The 17,588-nt window shown below is 32.1% G+C and overlaps 1 protein-coding gene and 2 non-coding genes across 3 annotated transcripts; 2 read left to right on the forward strand and 1 right to left on the reverse strand.

The window, feature by feature from the left end:
* The first annotated feature begins 1,160 nt into the window (after positions 1-1,160).
* On the forward strand, positions 1,161-16,756 carry LOC123697149 (putative mediator of RNA polymerase II transcription subunit 26). The gene is made up of 6 exons (XM_045643573.1): positions 1,161-1,234; positions 2,831-2,975; positions 4,053-4,129; positions 14,208-14,330; positions 15,088-15,435; positions 15,604-16,756. The coding sequence occupies exons 1-6, from the start codon at positions 1,223-1,225 to the stop codon at positions 16,300-16,302; spliced, it is 1,404 nt and encodes a 467-aa protein (XP_045499529.1). The 5' UTR covers positions 1,161-1,222; the 3' UTR covers positions 16,303-16,756.
* Trnas-gga lies at positions 9,722-9,797 on the reverse strand. The gene has a single exon. It is a non-coding gene; the product is annotated as a tRNA-Ser (tRNA).
* On the forward strand, positions 10,045-10,120 carry Trnas-gga. Its single transcript has one exon. It is a non-coding gene; the product is annotated as a tRNA-Ser (tRNA).
* Positions 16,757-17,588: the final 832 nt, after the last annotated feature.

A 17,588-nucleotide genomic window follows, 5' to 3' on the forward strand; every position in this document is an offset into this window, starting at 1 on the left:
GCCTTCTGTGTCCTGTCAGACTGAGATATTTTTTTTCTTCGTCTCCAACGGGAATCGAACCCAGGACCCCTCGATTCTACGCTAGATGAATGCGTCAACCACTGTATCAAGGTAGCGATCAAAAATTAATTTTTGATTATATATATTAAAATATAATAAGTATATATTTTAAAATATAATAAGAATATTTTTTTAAATTTTAATAGGCTGGAAGAAAAAAGGTGATGGTGTTGATCAGCATTCATCATTATAATCATCTAGTTATGATCCGATCACATACGCACATATTTTTTGTGTCTGCTTTGGCTAAAATATACATCACGCTTTGTGAATATAATATATTTTACAGACGGACTTTTTACGCTGACTACGGTCTACATATTTTGGTGATCATGTTAATATTCGAAGAATTAAGTAAAATTACAAATTACAGAATTTTATACTTATATTTCTAAAGTTAATAAGTAATATCAATTTTTAAATTTTGCCTATTGCGGTGGAGAAAAATAAGTTCACAAAGGTCATACTTATAAATCTTACAAAAGATCAAGGACCAACGTGAAAAAGCAATTTCCCTAAAAGATAAACAAATCAATCTAGACATATGCTAATACCGCAAAATGTAGCCAAGTTTATGAAGAGTTTGATAGATTAGAATACTGAGGACTATGTTTCAAGAACCGCAAAATATATTTTAACAAAATCTGTGAATATTGATAAAAATATATTGTTTAAGTACGTCGTGAGTAACATACACGTCCTTTCTTTATTTCTTATGGTTTTTGGGTAATGTTATATTATTTACTAGCTGCGCTCCGCCGGTTTCACCTGCGTGGCTCCGCTCCTGTTGGTCTTTGCGTGATGATATATAGCCTTATAATATAGCCTCGATAAATGGGCTATCTAACACCGAACAATTTTTCAAATCGAACACCAAAGAATTTTTCAAATCGGACTAGTAGTTCCTGAGATTAGCGCGTTCGAACAAACAAACAAACTTGAACTTCAGCTTTATAATATTAGTATAGATTTCATCCCGGCTTTCCATCACTTCAAATCGTATATTTTTACCCTTATTTTATTAGAAATTCCTACAATAATAACCTATCAAATCCTTGAAGTCACCATCACAAGTTACCACTACCGCACTAATGTTTATCCATATAAGAGCTAGCACATGCGCCGGCGTCGCAGTAGTGCTCGGTGACCCAGTGCAGTGATCATGAAGGCTATGGTTAGTGTCGTTTTTAGAGCTTTTTATTGAAAGTGCATATAAGTAGAAAAAGGCTTGTGAAATTTTTGATAGAGCTCTTATTTAATTGATAGACAGGATAGATATAGGAAGAATAGACCCGGCGTGTAATGTTTTTGGGTAGAGCTCTTTATTGAAAGTGCATATAAGTATTTTCGATAGAGCTATGTAATGACAGTACAGATAAGGAAGAAGATAAGTAGATATAGTAGACTTTGTGAAGTTTTTGATAGAGCTTTTAATTCAATTAATAAACAGATTAAATATAGTGAGAATAGACCCGGCTTGTGAAGTTTTTGGTAGAGATTTTAATTCATTTAATAAATAGGTTAAATATAGTGAGAATAGACCCGGCTTGTGAAGTTTTGGTAGAGCTTTTTATTGACAGTGCAGATAAGTAGCTATAGTAGACTTTGTGAAGTATTTGATAGAGTTTTTCATACAATTGGTAACTAGGTTAGATATTATAGTAAAAATAAATCCGGCTTTTAAAGTTTTTGGTTGAGCTTTATCTTTAACTAGCTTCCGCCCACGACTTTGTACATGCATCCCCGTTTTTCCCCGTTCCCGCAAGAATTTCGGGAAATCCTTTCTTAGCGGATGCCTACGTCCTAACATCTACCTGCATGCCAAATTTCAGCCCGATACGTCCAGTGGTTTAGGCTGTGCGTTGATAGATCACTATATCAGTCACCTTTGAGTTTTATATATATAGATTGATAGACAGGTTAGATATAGTAGAGCCGGCTTGTGAAGTTTTTGGTAGATTTTTATTGACAGTATGCCGAGATACGAACCGGCGTCTTTAATAAAAATTTAAGAAATGTATGTGACTCTACATCGTATTATTTTAAAAAGCTCATTAAAAACGATAGACTATACAACTCTGAATTCATTTCTATTCTATGTTTGTTTTTCAATATCTCAATGTGAATAAACTCCCATAAGTATGAACAAGGAAATACATACTATGTTCTCCATATTTGAGACACTCAGTATGTTTCGTACCCACATAGGAGTTGTGTAACCAATGTTTATCTTACAATCAACTAGGAATGGGTTTCCTGATCGTCGGTTATGATGAACGATTTAACCTCAAACTACGGTTTACCTAAACTGCCGTTTTGAATTGCTAATTCTTATCAAATAGAGACTAATCATAATTAAATGATTTATTCATAAAATTAGGCGCTAATTTTGCAAACGGCAAATTGAAATTAAAATAATTAAACTGCCGAGCTTTACTGCCGAATATTTCGAAATGTATTCTTTAGTTCTAGACATTACTTTCTATAAACAGATACGTTTTAATAAATGTCAGTGGAAATTAACAGCTTCTTTAGATGATAAAAAATGATTTTTTTTTTGTTTATTAATTGCAACATACACATGTTTGTAAATAAAAGTTTAAATTAATTAAGTTAATTAAAACATAGGAACAAAAGTTGTTAGTTTTCAGGCGATAAGGAAATCCATCAGATTAAATGGCCTTAAAATATGCTCAATAATATTATATTCAGAAGCTCTTATAGTCAATCGTATAACAATGTTGCAGTTCAATAGTAAATTACTTTCTAGTTAATACTGATGCTCGTGGCAGCGAGCCATGCTACAAAAGTGACGAGCACAAGAAGTAAGCAGAAGACAGAGTTTGAGAGAACAGACAAGAGAGAGTTACAAGGAAACAATGGGATTGAGAAGAGAACACCTCTCTTGCCTACAGGTATGAAAAATTTTTTTTTCTTCTTAACTTACTAAGAACTGACAATAGTAAGTAAAAACTTTGTACGGAGTTTACTTTATGAAAGCTTTTTTTTTCGTGTTATTTTTAAATCTAAGTATAGTTTTTAGTGTATAATATTATATACGGATTACCTTATTTAAACTTACAGTAGCTTAGCCTTAAAATATTACATAATTTATGTATACGGAAGGTAATTACATGTGCTATATTAATGTCAATTCTTCGTTGTTTATATATATTATGCAACTTGACAGTTTTTTTATTAATTGAATATTCTTACATTCTCTTTATAATCCTAAATAACATAAAAAACCTAACTCAAAGCATAATATAAATATATTTTATTGTAATTCTGTACCCATTCATCCAATAAATGAAATAAAAGACTAGAAGAAATTGCATAATAATAAAAAAGCTCTCAATGGATTACCATCATATTACGATTACGATGAACTATCTTACAGAAATATTGCTTTTCAATGTAGAAAAGTCACGTTCAAGAAGATGCCCTAGCACATCCCTTCCCTTCCCTACTAGTAATATTATAAACTAGCTGTTCCCCGCGGTTTCACCCGCATTGCTCCGTTTCTGTTGGTTTTAGCGTGATGATATATAGCCTATAGCCTTCCTCGATAAATGGGCTATCTAACACCGAAAGAATTTTTCAAATCGGACCAGTAGTTCCCGAGATTAGCGCGTTCAAACAAACAAACAAACTCTTCAGCTTTATAATATTATAGTACCTATAGATGCGAAAGTAACTCTGTCTGTCTGTCTGTTACGCTTTCCCGCTTAAACCTCTCAACCGATTTTGATGAAATTTGGCAGACAATACTTAGGCCCTGAGAAAGAACATAGGCTACCATTTAATGCGAAATATGTACCACGGGCGAAGCCGGGGCGGACCGCTAGTAGTTAATATAGTTAGTATTTTAACAAATTCTTAAGTATTAGTTTGTGATGAGCGCACTCCACACATGCTGCATGCTGCATGCTGTTTCAAAGATTCCTCTACGTTATCACTATAATTTAACTCAAAATATTAAAATATTTCAGTAACACCTTCGATTGCAGCAGGCGTTGAATATGCTGACGACAAACAACAGACACTGCAAGAGAAGTCACCTTCACAGGTAAGGCTTTATAAAAGTTTCCACGAAAGCTTATAAGTAATATTATAGGATAGATTTCGTCTTCGATTTTATTTTCAGAAGCTTTTAAAAATGGTTCATTAATTTAAACTTTATTTATTTATTTCAACGATAGCTAGAGCTTTTAAATCGTCATATTACTATCCATACTAATATTATAAATGCTCTGTGTCTGTCCGTCTGTCTGTTACTCAATCACGCCTTAACTACTGAAGCAATTTGCATGAAATTTGGTACAAAGATATTTTGATACCCGAGAAAGGACATAGGCTACTTTTTTCCCCGGGAAATAGGATAGGTTTTATCCCGGCAATCCCACGGGAACGGGAACTATGCGGGTTTTTCTTTGATTGCGCGGGCGAAGCTGCGGGTGGAAAGCTAGTATAGAATAAATAGATTGATGTATCAAATAAAATAATTTATTTATACACATCGGTAATAATGAGAAGTAGATATTATGTAATATTTTCTTGGCTTATAAGCCTTTTTTGACTTAAATAAATGATGTTGTTTTATGTTTATTGATATTATTTGTCATCCTTTACCGTGGAGCGTATTTATAAATAAAATAAACGACATTTCGAGCACAAATCTAGACAATCTCATAATCTCAAAACAAATTGGATCACTTCTCGTAAATTAAATTTGTGTGTCCCAATACCGTAGCCCGAACTCGACATAAAAATTCCATTTCTTTTTCATTCTGATGACGATACTTCAAACATAGGATAAATAACATTGATAAAAGACAAAACATTTTTAAAAGAAAAACTGTTTATCATCTAAAAATATAATAAGAACAAATCAAACAATTTCTTCACTTCGTAATTTCGTAAATACTTCAACTTATAGTCTAAATCTAAGAAAATAGTGAGATATAATATAAATGAGAATTTCTAGACATCTAAAGAATCTGGGAAAGCACAGATAAGTAACCAAGATCGAAACATTACATCACTGACTGACTGACTGACGAACAAGGCAACTTACACTAGACTAGATGAGATACAGTCACAAAAAACAACATAGGTATTTATTTATAACTAGCTGTGCCGCGCGGTTTCACCCGCGTCGCTCCGCTCCTGTTGGTCTTAGCGTGATAATATATAGCCTATATTACTCGTGGATAATTTAGCTTTCGAATGATGAAAGAATTTTTAAAATCGGTCCAGTAGTTTATGAGCCTATTCATTACAATCAAACAAACGAAGTTTTCCTCTTTATAATATTAGTGTAGATATAGAATACTAGCATTCTGCGGCTTCGCCCGCTTTGTCTTAAATCTAATAAGTTATATACTACCTTCCTCTTGAATAATTCTATCTATTAAAAAAAACCGCATCAAAATCCGTTGCGTAGTTTTAAAGATTTAAGAATACAAAGGGACATAGTGACAGAGAAAGAGACTTTGTTTTATACTATGTAGTGATGATATTGTGTAGTAAAAATTAACGGAACGAATTTAAACATATTCAAGATGTTTACGATAAATAAATGAAAAATACCCACTGTTAATTATATAATGGAATTATTGTCTTTTAATATTTATTCCTTCAATAAACAAAATGGCGAATAATATTTCAGTTTTGTAATAATTATCGTGTTATTAAAAATTCATAATAAAGCCTTCGTTGTCTGTTTCATTAATGAGATCATGACTCGTTTGTGGTTTAAATAGATTATGAAAAACTGGATACACAATTTTTATTACAACGTGTCATTTTTTAGGAAAAAAATATGCGCAAGGGGCACATTTTGCTAAGTAATGTAAATAGCAAATCAGAAAGGCTATGTTACTATATTATGCCCTCGGAGATAAACTTAAACTCTATTATTTATTCTTACATTTTAATTTTCACAGAAACAATTATATAAAATCCTAATCGTCTTATCCCATCGGGTTAGTAACACTAAATATATTATGAACAAATAAACAGATTTCAATTACTTTTCATTTGTTGAATTACCATCATGACTGTAAATTTTAAAATCACCAAATGTACTTTATTAAATACAAAGATATCATATTCAAATAAGAAACATATACATTCAATAATCGATTGTCACATCCAGTATAATCTATATCTACAACTCATACAATATTCGCTTTCCTGTTGCCGCCCTTATCGAAGAATTTACGCAAGCTTTACATATTCATCACATCCCGAATAAGGCGAAGCAACAAGTTCTGCGGTTGTACTCGTCGTATAATCGTAGGTTACGTGTTATGTGCCCTACTTATAGCGCGGTTAGTTTTAGTGACTGGATTTGTTGAATTTATTTGAAAGTAGAGCTTTGAAACATTCAAAATGGCTATAATATGTAACATTTCAAATACTTTCACTCTTTTTCGTCCCTTTTAAAATGATCTATTGTGACCTATTTACTACTACAAACTATCAATTATTTGTTTTTTATCTTCTATGTACCTATTAAATTCAACTGTTGTCATTTGCTTAAAAATAAAAAAATTAAAAAATTTACACTTTCAAATTCATAATATTAAAAATTATTCCATCACCCACTAGTTAAAAAGCGAAGTTAAATTTTATATTTTATACTCAATTATTTTTAACTGATTGCATTACTAGGTCAACCTATATTGGTTAATTTTTAACGCAGTTTCATTTTATTTATACGCTATTTTATTATTTTATTTTCATATTAATGAATGAAATTCCTGCTAAATTTTTATGGTCTCTACGAGAATCGATCTCAAGCCTCTCGATTGCTAACCAAGCAGGTCTATAATAGGTAAATAAGTAATTAAATTACGACATCTTATCCATGCGTTATCTAATATCTTATAGGTACATATCGCATGGATAAGAATAAAAATAAAAAAAACGACGTGTGGCACTCGGGGACTGCCGCGGTAAAGCTATTGCATGCTATGCCTTCAAGCCATTAGCCACACCTCCGCCCGTCGGAGTGGGGAGCGTGAGGTTTTTTCGTTACGGAATTTCTCGATTCTGTCCCCGCGCTCAAGGCCCGGGATATAAGCTATGCAATAGCTTAATAAAATAATAAAAGAAGAAAATCATAGGGCGGGAATACAACCGGTAGGTATCCACCAACCATTCAAACTTAATAACTTTTCCGTCTCTAGTAGGAGATAACCATGTTTTTATACACGAATTTTCTGTATTCTCTATAACCGGAACAAACCTGAGACTCGCTATGGATCTCACGCTAAATACAATGAAATGGTTCTTTGCGACAATTACCTAATGTCAACTATAATTATCCGTTCCCATTGATTGCGGAAATTCTTTGATAGCCCGATAGTTAGGGAAGTAGTTGGAAAGAGAGAACTAAATTCTAGTAACGCTTGAAGAGATATTTGCATTAATTTTCTTCCCGAATACATTTTCATATGTATTAGTTATGTACATATTAATTGCAGCAGGGTTATAAGGCCCCAATTTCTGCAACTTATTTATGTTACTTTTTTATTTGAATTTCGTTTTGAAAAACCCATAAATAAATCTGAACTGTTATACTATTAAAGGTAGTTATGTATTAATGTCTCTTAAGCTTTTAGTTCTATTCAAGAGCCGGCTTATTTCCAAACAATGTTGATTTATTTAGGAAGACTCACTCGATAGTTACATAATATGTATCTCCTAATATTATTGTCCTAAATAACTCTAGCACTTGTATTTTAATGTAATACCCAATTTCCTACCCAGAGAACGTATTTTATTACTTTTTTGTTGTCCTGCAACAAAATATCGAAAGATCAGCTCGAAAGTTATTGCCTAAAGTTTTGTAATATTCCTTGATAAAATCGGGAAAGATAATGGCAATATAGGTTTAATATATGACTTAATAAAAACTTTTTTATGCATATATATTTTATGCCTGTGCGTGCTTTATATACATATTTCTCATTTTTTATGTGGGATTATATTTCAATTGTATAGATTTTCAATACTTTGTGGCACGAAAGGTATAATTTAAAAAGACTTTTGAGGCTGTAATTTTGTATTTATTATGTCAAATGAAATATTTAAAATGTCCAAGATTTTAGCTTTAATGACTACACTTCGAGCACATTCGATTTTACGAAAATTCAAAACAATCTCAAAATCAATCGAACAGTAACATAAAATACTAATAAATTAATTAGTATTAAGTATAAAATTTATATGCACTTTCGACTTATAAACATAGAAAAATGTAAACTCAGAATTTCAGAAAAAAATCAACTTTAAAAATTAAGTCATACCAATCATGATTGGTTGATCGTCAATTAATAACATTCACAATCAACTGCCAAAAATCTGAGACTTAATTAAAAAATTCAGTAAAATTGTCGACAGTGGCGTTATTTATCGAATTGGCGCCATTTTGTACTTTCAATTGGAGTCGTTAGTGTTAAAATAAACAACAGACGCGGTACACCGGAATAATAAGCTTTTTTATGAAACCCGAAATATTAATGTCACTGTTATGTAAATCCTGTTAAACTGAATTAAAAATGGACATTTTAATTCGACATTTTGTGTATTTAAATATGTTTATCTGGCTGTCTGTGAAATAATTATACCGCAGTATAAGTAGCGTTGGTATTCTGTGGTATAAGAATAACCATTGCATCATGTTAGGAAATAGAGATAGTTTCTAAAGAGTATAGTAACTAAGTATATTATAAAAGGAAATAGTTTCATGGGTGTAAATTCAGTATTTAAAAGGTACTAAATGAAACTATTAATATTTTATTATTTCTAATTAGTGAGCCTATTTATAAACTGAATTTAACTACTCATAGGAATTGCGTTTCTGTTACGGATAGTTAAAAAAAGTAGGTATACCTACTACTTGTAGGAAATAGGTCTACGTACCTATAGAAAGAAACTTTTTTATAAAGTTTATTTTCACGCTAATACAATAAGAGAGAATAAGAGTATCGCAATGGGATAGAAGGGGCATTAATCTTAGTACTTTCTACAAGTAAAAGGTTTTACTTATGTAGGTAATTTAATTGGAACCGGAACATGTTTTTTGGTCCACTCTTGTAATCTTATTTGTATCGACTTGGTATCGACTATTCTAAGTCATTATTAGTTTATTTATTTTGGAATAAAATGTATAAAGAAATAAGATTTGTAAAATTAAGATTGTAACGGGTAACAATTTTAATTAAAAGATCGAAGCTTAAAGGTAGGTAATATACTTAAGTGTGCAAAAAATAAATTGATAATCATTCATTCCATTTTACTACTCCTCGAAACGATCAAGGAAATCATCCGGAAAAATCGACATGCCTAAGTACCACAATGATCACGCTCTAAGATCATCCTCCTATACTGTGATAATTATTACCAGCCCACCATGCATTTTCAACAATCTCATAGGCCGCTGCAGCTGTAAGTAATGGGAATAAAAATGATCTACTTAATTATGCATACAATTTATTGTAATTTAGTAGGTTATAAGAAAAAATAGCCTATACATATGTTATCTTGCGTAATATAGTTTTAGCTAAAAGTAAATGGGGTATATTTAATAACGCCTACCAATATTTTAACCGCAAATTCTTATAAATTTATAAAGAATAGAAAAAATTCGATCACGAGGCGGGACTTGAACCCGCATCCTTCGCGCCATTCCGGGGCGGATGCCTTACCAACTCAGCCACTCGTGACCCGCCTGAGCAATCGAATTTATTCTATTCTTTTTTTTTTATATTTATAAAGCATTTGAATGCCATAAAAACCAAAAAATATAAATTCAAGAAAAGGTCGTGTTCCATCGTTACAATATTGTATTCACTGAAAAGTGCTTCATATTGGTTGAGATGGTTGTTAAATCATCTCAATAGATGGCGCGCGGTGTGTCCCTTAAGACACATAAAACTGAAAGGATAGAATAAATTCGATTGCTCAGGCGGGTCACGAGTGGCTGAGTTGGTAAGGCATCCGCCCCGGAATGGCGCGAAGGATGCGGGTTCAAGTCCCGCCTCGTGATCGAATTTTTTCTATTCTTTATAAATTTATATTTATAAAGCATTTGAATGCCATAAAAACCAAAAAATATAAATTCGCAAATTCTTATTTCAAATAATATCCAACGTAAGCCTTATAAATGTTGGTCGTATAAAATACGTTACTATTATAAATTCCTGGGGCTGGGTTTTGTTATATTATGTCCGTTTCTATTTTATAACGTTCTTCATAACTATACTCATATTATAAAGCTGAAGAGTTTGTCTGTGCGTTTGTTTGCTTGAACGCGCTAATCTCAGAAACCGTTGGTCCGACAATCGACATAAAAAATGATATCACTGTTAGATAGTCCATTTATCTTCATTCTTCTTTTATTTATATCATCATGCTATTAAGACCAATAGGGGCTGATTATTGCAGCTAAAACCGCGGGATACAGTTAGTTACACAATAAACAACAGGATGGAAAATTATTTAACAAGGTTTCTATTCGAGATAAATCATAGTTCTATATCAGGATATCTAAGGGATTAGGATAAAATTTGACAAACAACTAGTATAATTCAAAACCTCTGTTCAAAATTATCATCCCGTTTCACAAAGTTAGCAACAATTGAAATTAATTAACGACGAGGCCTAAATTTGATAACCACATAATATTATTTATAAAACATTGTATTATAGTAAAATACTTAAATCATTTTAAATCTAATTACAATACAATAGGTATGTATATATTAAAAAAAAATGTTGTGTGGTTTTATGAAACCACGGTAAAAGTGAAACTTTTTTTAACACTATAGACATTTAACTACTTTAAAATTATCGTATTTGTACGATAATTATCGTACGTATCGTGCGTCACGCGACATGCGCTACACAGACCAAAAAGTTTGAGACGATGTAATAAAAGTTTCACTTTAAAAATAAAAAACCCATTTTACCAATATTATACAGCGAACTCTACTACTCTAGGCATAGAAATGGGTTATAAACGCTACGCTTTATATTATATTCAAGAAAAGAGTGAACAGGTACCTTCTAGGAAAGCGCGCTCCATCTTAGGCCACATCTCAGCTTTCCATCAGGCGAGATAGTGGTCAAGCGCTTTCCTATCAAACAATAAAAAAAAAAAAAAAAAAAAAAAAAAATATAGTATAGGTATGTATGTGTGTGTTTGGTAGCTTTATCTAACTCTTGTCTTTGTTCCTGTTACCTTTGTATGCCTTTGTGACTAATTCTTTCTGTTTGCTCACAAACTGAAAGCGCACAAACCAACAATTTTTTGTCATAATATTTTAGCAGATATTTTGATAGAAATAGTGTGCAAATCATAAACTTTTCCTACATTTTAAAAACGTATAACAACCAGTTGGCAATGATATTATTATAAGTAAAAAGGTGTAGTAGTAAATAATTTATAAGAGCTCCGATAATTGTGGCTAGTTAGCCACAGTTTACTTCAGTTGTCTCTCATTGACACGATGGTAATCACGCCAACTCTTTGACGTCTAATCATGTGTTCGTTAGTACGCCGTTTTTGAAGATCTTGTGTTGGTAACCTTTTTACAGCTTTTACTTACAACATCATTTCTAGTTATACAACCAGGCCAACAAACGTACATAAATTCCCGTGTACAAATTAAATCAAACGCGAATAAAGAGGATCTCGAACCGGCATGTTATTAACAATGATACATTGTCTTGTCTCAGCTCGCTTTACGGCTAAATGTTTTAATTAAATTACCAAATAAATGTCTTTCAGGCTTATATTATGTTGGAACTTCTGTTATTGCGTCCTTATTTTGCTGTTTTGATTATCTGTGGAAGTTTATGGAAGGAATTTTGTTTATGAAGCGTCTAATTTTTAAAGGATTATAAATTAAGTAAATTAACCGACATTATTACAACGACATATTATTATAATTATTGAATAGAATAATATGCAATTTAGTACATTATTATTTGTTATAAATACAATAGTAATTATCTAAGATAATAATTATAATTCCTGATTGATTTTTTGTGGTTGCGTTCCCAAAAACAACAGAAGAACTTTGCATTCTTACATAATTGGTGTCATGAATTTATTCATAGAAAAGCTCCATGTTCGTGCTTCGCAATAAATTGACATCCTTGCAGATTTCGCAGAGTATTTTACCTTCTGTAGCAAATCGAATGATGCCAATTAAAAGCATGATAATGGTCAAAAGCATCATATTCCAAATTCCAAAAAGTATATTTTCCAAAAAAATCTACACCTAGTTTTTTTTATTTTTTAATTCTAAACCATAGACATCGTTGTTATCCAAAATGAATGCGATTCAATAAAATAAGATTAACCTAATGAAACAATTGAATTGACGAATAGAAAAACATTTAATTCACAGAGAATATTCGAATGAATGAATATTTTAAACGAATCTGCGAGTGACATCTCTGGATGGACGTTATTCAGACAATAGTTGCAATTCACAACCCGTCACTTCTCCACTTTTAACTACTTTTAAATTAAAATTCTCTTTTTCTTAGATGAGCGATGAATTTTTAAATACGCTCTCTTGTCTTGAGTCAGTCTAGATACATTTAAAGAAAAAGGAGCTAAATCTGTTACTTTCCTACAATATTTATAAAAATGGTAATATTTATAAGTTTCTCTTTAATTAGTACACTTTACTATTTCAATTTAAAAGGGCTCAAAAAACCATGCAAATGTGTTCATAAGAAATGGCTCTACAAAACCATGTTACGTTACAATATTCTACATGATTACAAATGTTGATTTTATATCATCAGTCTAGTTTGGCATCATAACTCAATATAAATGCGTGCATTCGATTGCATTTCCAATTTGTATCAACAGAATTAAAAAAACACAATTAGTTCCAACAAATCTATCGATTACCCGTGACACCTTGTTAACTTCTAACCAATTATAAGTTTCGAATCGCTCGCAAGTTGCAGTCAGCAGTATCCACGGAATACGACTTGGCAACTACGAGTATTGTTCTGGAAGGTTCCAGAATGTTCCAGTATTTTCTATAGTTGACAGCTTTCGGAGTCAAATATGCTTATTACACTTATGTATTTTCGGAGTTTGTATGTAGAGTTGACAAAAATAAGATTGTGGTTTATTTTATTTCCTATAGGATGTATTTTATACATTTCTTTTGTATATTCCTGTACATTTACCTTACACACAAGTTATATATATTTGTACTAGCTTACCGCCCGCGGCTTCGCCCGCTTTCTCTAAAACGATTTGAGATTTAAACTATCTCTCAAGTTGGATCGAACTGCACATTGTGTGCGAATTTTATTTTAATCGGTTAAGTGGTTTAGGAGTCCATTGAGGACAAACATTGTGACACGAGATTTATATATATTAGAGATAGAGCACGGAGACATAGAGCATGATTCATCAAAAATTAATAACTAGTTATTACTAGGAATGTTATTAGCAAAACACATTTCTTTCATTAACTTTAAATTATAATCGTTATCTGAAACTATATTGATATACTTACACAATACACATATCGCCAACCTACCCACTTCTATTATTATTTACTACCTACCTAATTGCTAAACCCGCAATGAACAGCAAAATATAGAAAAAAAAATTAAGAGATGTCGTCTAATGCAATAACTATTAGAGCAGACTAAAAAATCCTCATCATACCGATGGTCAAGAAAAAGTTGTTCCCACTAAAAGCTTTATTCCACCGCAAATTTCAAGAAGCATTTCCCTTTAGGTATCTCTCATAATTGTGACACTAATCGGCTTATCGACAGAGGGTGTTAAAAGGGAGGATTTAGGGGAGTATAATTCCTCACAGGGTGGGTGGAGATGGCTTACTCTTTGTTTATCTAATGCTGATGATATTTGAAAAATTATGTTTGAATTATTCATTGAATTGAACCAAGATGCCGAAAGATTCCGTTCAAATCTTAAACGGGAAATAAACCCTAACAGGACATTAGAAATTATAAGTTAATCAAGAAAGTGTATCAAAAGAATTGATGTCGATTGTTAAATTATTTTTAAAATACAAACATAAAATTCCTCTACATTTTTTCAGTTGCATTATAAACTATGTTTGTTACAGCAAATCTACGCAACACCAGTACCGCAAATCGCCAAGATATCCGATGTATTAGCCCAAGGGCCTCCGTTCCAGAACGCCATCGCTAACCAACTGTACTCGCCTGTGTCCGTCTATCAACCCAGGGTGAGTAAAACCACGTTAAAGCTTTACACAAAGGTCATTCAACGTCTACAATCTACATATTGTCACATTGTATATTTATCTCTCAGGACGTAAGGGTAAGATAACAAACTTCTCAACTATTAATATAAGGCGGTTTTGCAACTCTCTGATATGTTTCAGGTTGAATTTATAAATTTTAGGACAAAAATTAATAAGATATCGGGGACATAATCAGCAAGCGGTGAAAATTGTCATTCCTAGTATTCCATTAAACAATTGAAACCTTACAGATTTTGCTTTAATATTTCTGTTAAGCTCCAGACCTAAATGTTACGGATGAAGGTGTATATTCTAGTGCACTATAATATTATCTAGAATGTTTGCTAATCCCCGTTGAGATTTCGGTTCCACAAAATAGCCAGAAGCACATATACATACATTGAATATTTACTCAGGGGATTGTCTATAGTTACATTTATTATAACTAAAATATTTTTTTAAAACATCAACAAATTCAATGGCAGGTAAAATTATTGTTTATAAACAAAAACAGGTGTTTATTAAAAATATGATTAAAAAGATTAAACATGTTTGCTTGATAAAGGTAGCATATATATGATTCCTTCCAGGCTCTAATCTATTTACAAGACAATAAACAATTTCCCACACGTTTTGGTGAAATAATATATGTTTCGTAAAGTCCCTCTAAGTCTTCAACACAACATATACTACACAATATATAACTCAACGTATGATTAATTCAGTTATTTGTTTCCAGTTTCCAACTTACGAAGTTTCGCAACCCGTTCCATCTCAACTGGCATACGCTGAACACTCTATACAACCGAACTCGATCCAACAATCGATACCCAAGCAAAACTTTGACGCCAATTATCAACCTCAAGTTTATCAATTACAAGGGAATTTACCTCAGTCAATAGCGAGCCAGCAACAACAGATAGCGTACAATCAAGCCCAAGCAGTGTACCAAGATAACCAATTGGGATATGTGCAGGAGCAGCCGATCAGCCAATCACCGATCTACGTGAAGGAACCGGAGAAAGTTAATTATCAAGCCGTGCAACAGATAAAGAACCCTCTTCAGATTGTAGCTCAAAATCCACAGGTACTTATTTCAGCAATTATTAAAAGAAGACACGATCCACAGATCCTATTGGCACATCAAGGCTGCTTTTATCAGATTTAAATTTAGCTACATACATATCTTTAACTGCAATTTAATCTTATATAATCATTTTTACCTATATAATCAATTTAATTAATTATTTTTCAGACGTATTCTACACAGCATCAGGGAGCCACAAGCTACGCTTCCTATTCTAAAAACCAAATAGAAGAACAATCAGGCAAAGCAGGAAGCCAACCTGTCCAGTACCAATCACAACCATTACAGCTGATAAAATACACGCTTCAACACCAAGCATACAACAATCAGCCAATTCAAGCGCAACCGCAATATCGCCAAGCTCAACCTGCTCAGTATCAACAGGCACAACAAATACAACAGTACCAACAACCTCAAATACAACAGTATCAACAACCTCAGCCAATTCAACAGTACCAACAAGCCCAACCTCTGCAACAGTACCAAGAAGCACAACCGCTTCAACAATACGAAGTAGCGCAACCACAGTATCAACAACAACAGATTCAATACCAGCCACAGCAATATCAAGCTCAGCCACAGTATCAGATTCCACAGTACGAGCGACCTCAATATCAACAGTATCTCTCCGAGTCCAAAGTTCAGGAAGTAGCTCAAATTCAACAATTACAACAACCTTTGAAACAGAAGAACGCAAAGCAGGTTTACTTCAAGCAGCTTGCGCAAGCTCAAGCAGCTCAGCCTGCAGCTCAAGCTCAAGCTGCAGCACAGAATGATTATCCCGGTCAAGGTGCCTTACCAACATTCCCACCTGTACAATACTTCGGCAAATTCGCCCATTCCATCTTTGGACAGTACCAACATTAAGAATTGATTTGTTATTTATTTAATTTAGTCGTTACGTATAATTCAAAGATTTGTTTCGTAAATTATTTGTTATTTACTCTAACTGTGCGTTGTTTGAACTAAAAACTTTAAATTATATTTTCTATTACTAAAATGAAACCCAAATAGTAGGTTTAATTATAACAACATGATTTAGTATTAGAATTCAACAACTAATGCTTACTTTAAATTTAATGATATTGTTTATTGCTATACATTATACATAGAAAGAACAAATGCAAACAAATTTCTTCTGCAAGATGATCACAGGTATCTTTCCAAGAAAATATTGTATGTAATAATAACTATGTAGTTACGTATATATCTGTCAACTGTGTAATAACCACAATGTGTACAATGAAATTATAACAAATCTGTTTACTTCGCACTGTTTCGTGTAAATATTAGTTAAATACAGTATTTTAATTTAAGAAGATTTGGTGTTTTATTTCCTACATAATAATCATAATTAAGAAATGTAATGAAGTTTGCAGTTGGCTGTGTATGTTAATAAATTACAGGAAAATTGTGTTTGAAAGTTATTAAATACAACATTTCTAATTACTATCCAGAATTTCTTCTTAACTACATTAATTTTATGCATTTATTTTCAGTATTCCCACATCATTTGCTGTAAGTTTTCATTAATTTATCTTCCTTAAAGTTTTATGTAATTCGCTTAAGGAGTCCAGGGATATAATTAAACGTGTTTGTGTCGAAATTTGTCTCATTATACTGAACTAATTTAATCTATGGTCTAGTTAACTTGCTAACTTTGTAATGATCAGTTTCTCGGTTTGGGATTAGGAAGTTTAGTTTCAAATATGGCTGTGGCTTCTCTCGCATAGTTTTTCGGATAAAAATAATTCATTTTCGTAAACTTTACATACCTATATGATATGATTTTAGTTAATTAATATGAAATTAAAGCAATGCTTTATACTATATTAATGTAGGTGCGTAATTAGTCGTCATTTTACGCATTAAAAACAAAAAAAGACTGAAAATCTCCAAGATTAAAAGAAATAATTATTACCTCAATGTTAAATCTGATAAATTCGAATTGGTAATTTGAAATTAACATAAATAATTGAAATTTGTAACGCCTACAGCCAGGTTTGAGCAAAAAATATCAATTCGTTATCGTTTGTTTACAATATCTCTCGTTTATGATATTCGATGAAAATATATTAATTTTAGATACAGCCATATTAAAAAGGGAATTAATTTCGCCGCTCTTGTTCCGGGTTAAAATACACAATAAAGGT

The sequence above is a fragment of the Colias croceus genome, chromosome 14 (genome assembly GCF_905220415.1).
Source record: "Colias croceus chromosome 14, ilColCroc2.1".
Classification (NCBI taxonomy): domain Eukaryota; kingdom Metazoa; phylum Arthropoda; class Insecta; order Lepidoptera; family Pieridae; genus Colias; species Colias croceus.

Excerpts from the sequence above, each read along its gene's own strand:
- LOC123697149 (XM_045643573.1), top strand. Across the intron at positions 4,130-14,207 it reads AAGAGAAGTCACCTTCACAG|CAAATCTACGCAACACCAGT; the intron begins GTAAGGCTTTAT and ends TGTTTGTTACAG. Across the intron at positions 14,331-15,087 it reads TGTCCGTCTATCAACCCAGG|TTTCCAACTTACGAAGTTTC; the intron begins GTGAGTAAAACC and ends ATTTGTTTCCAG.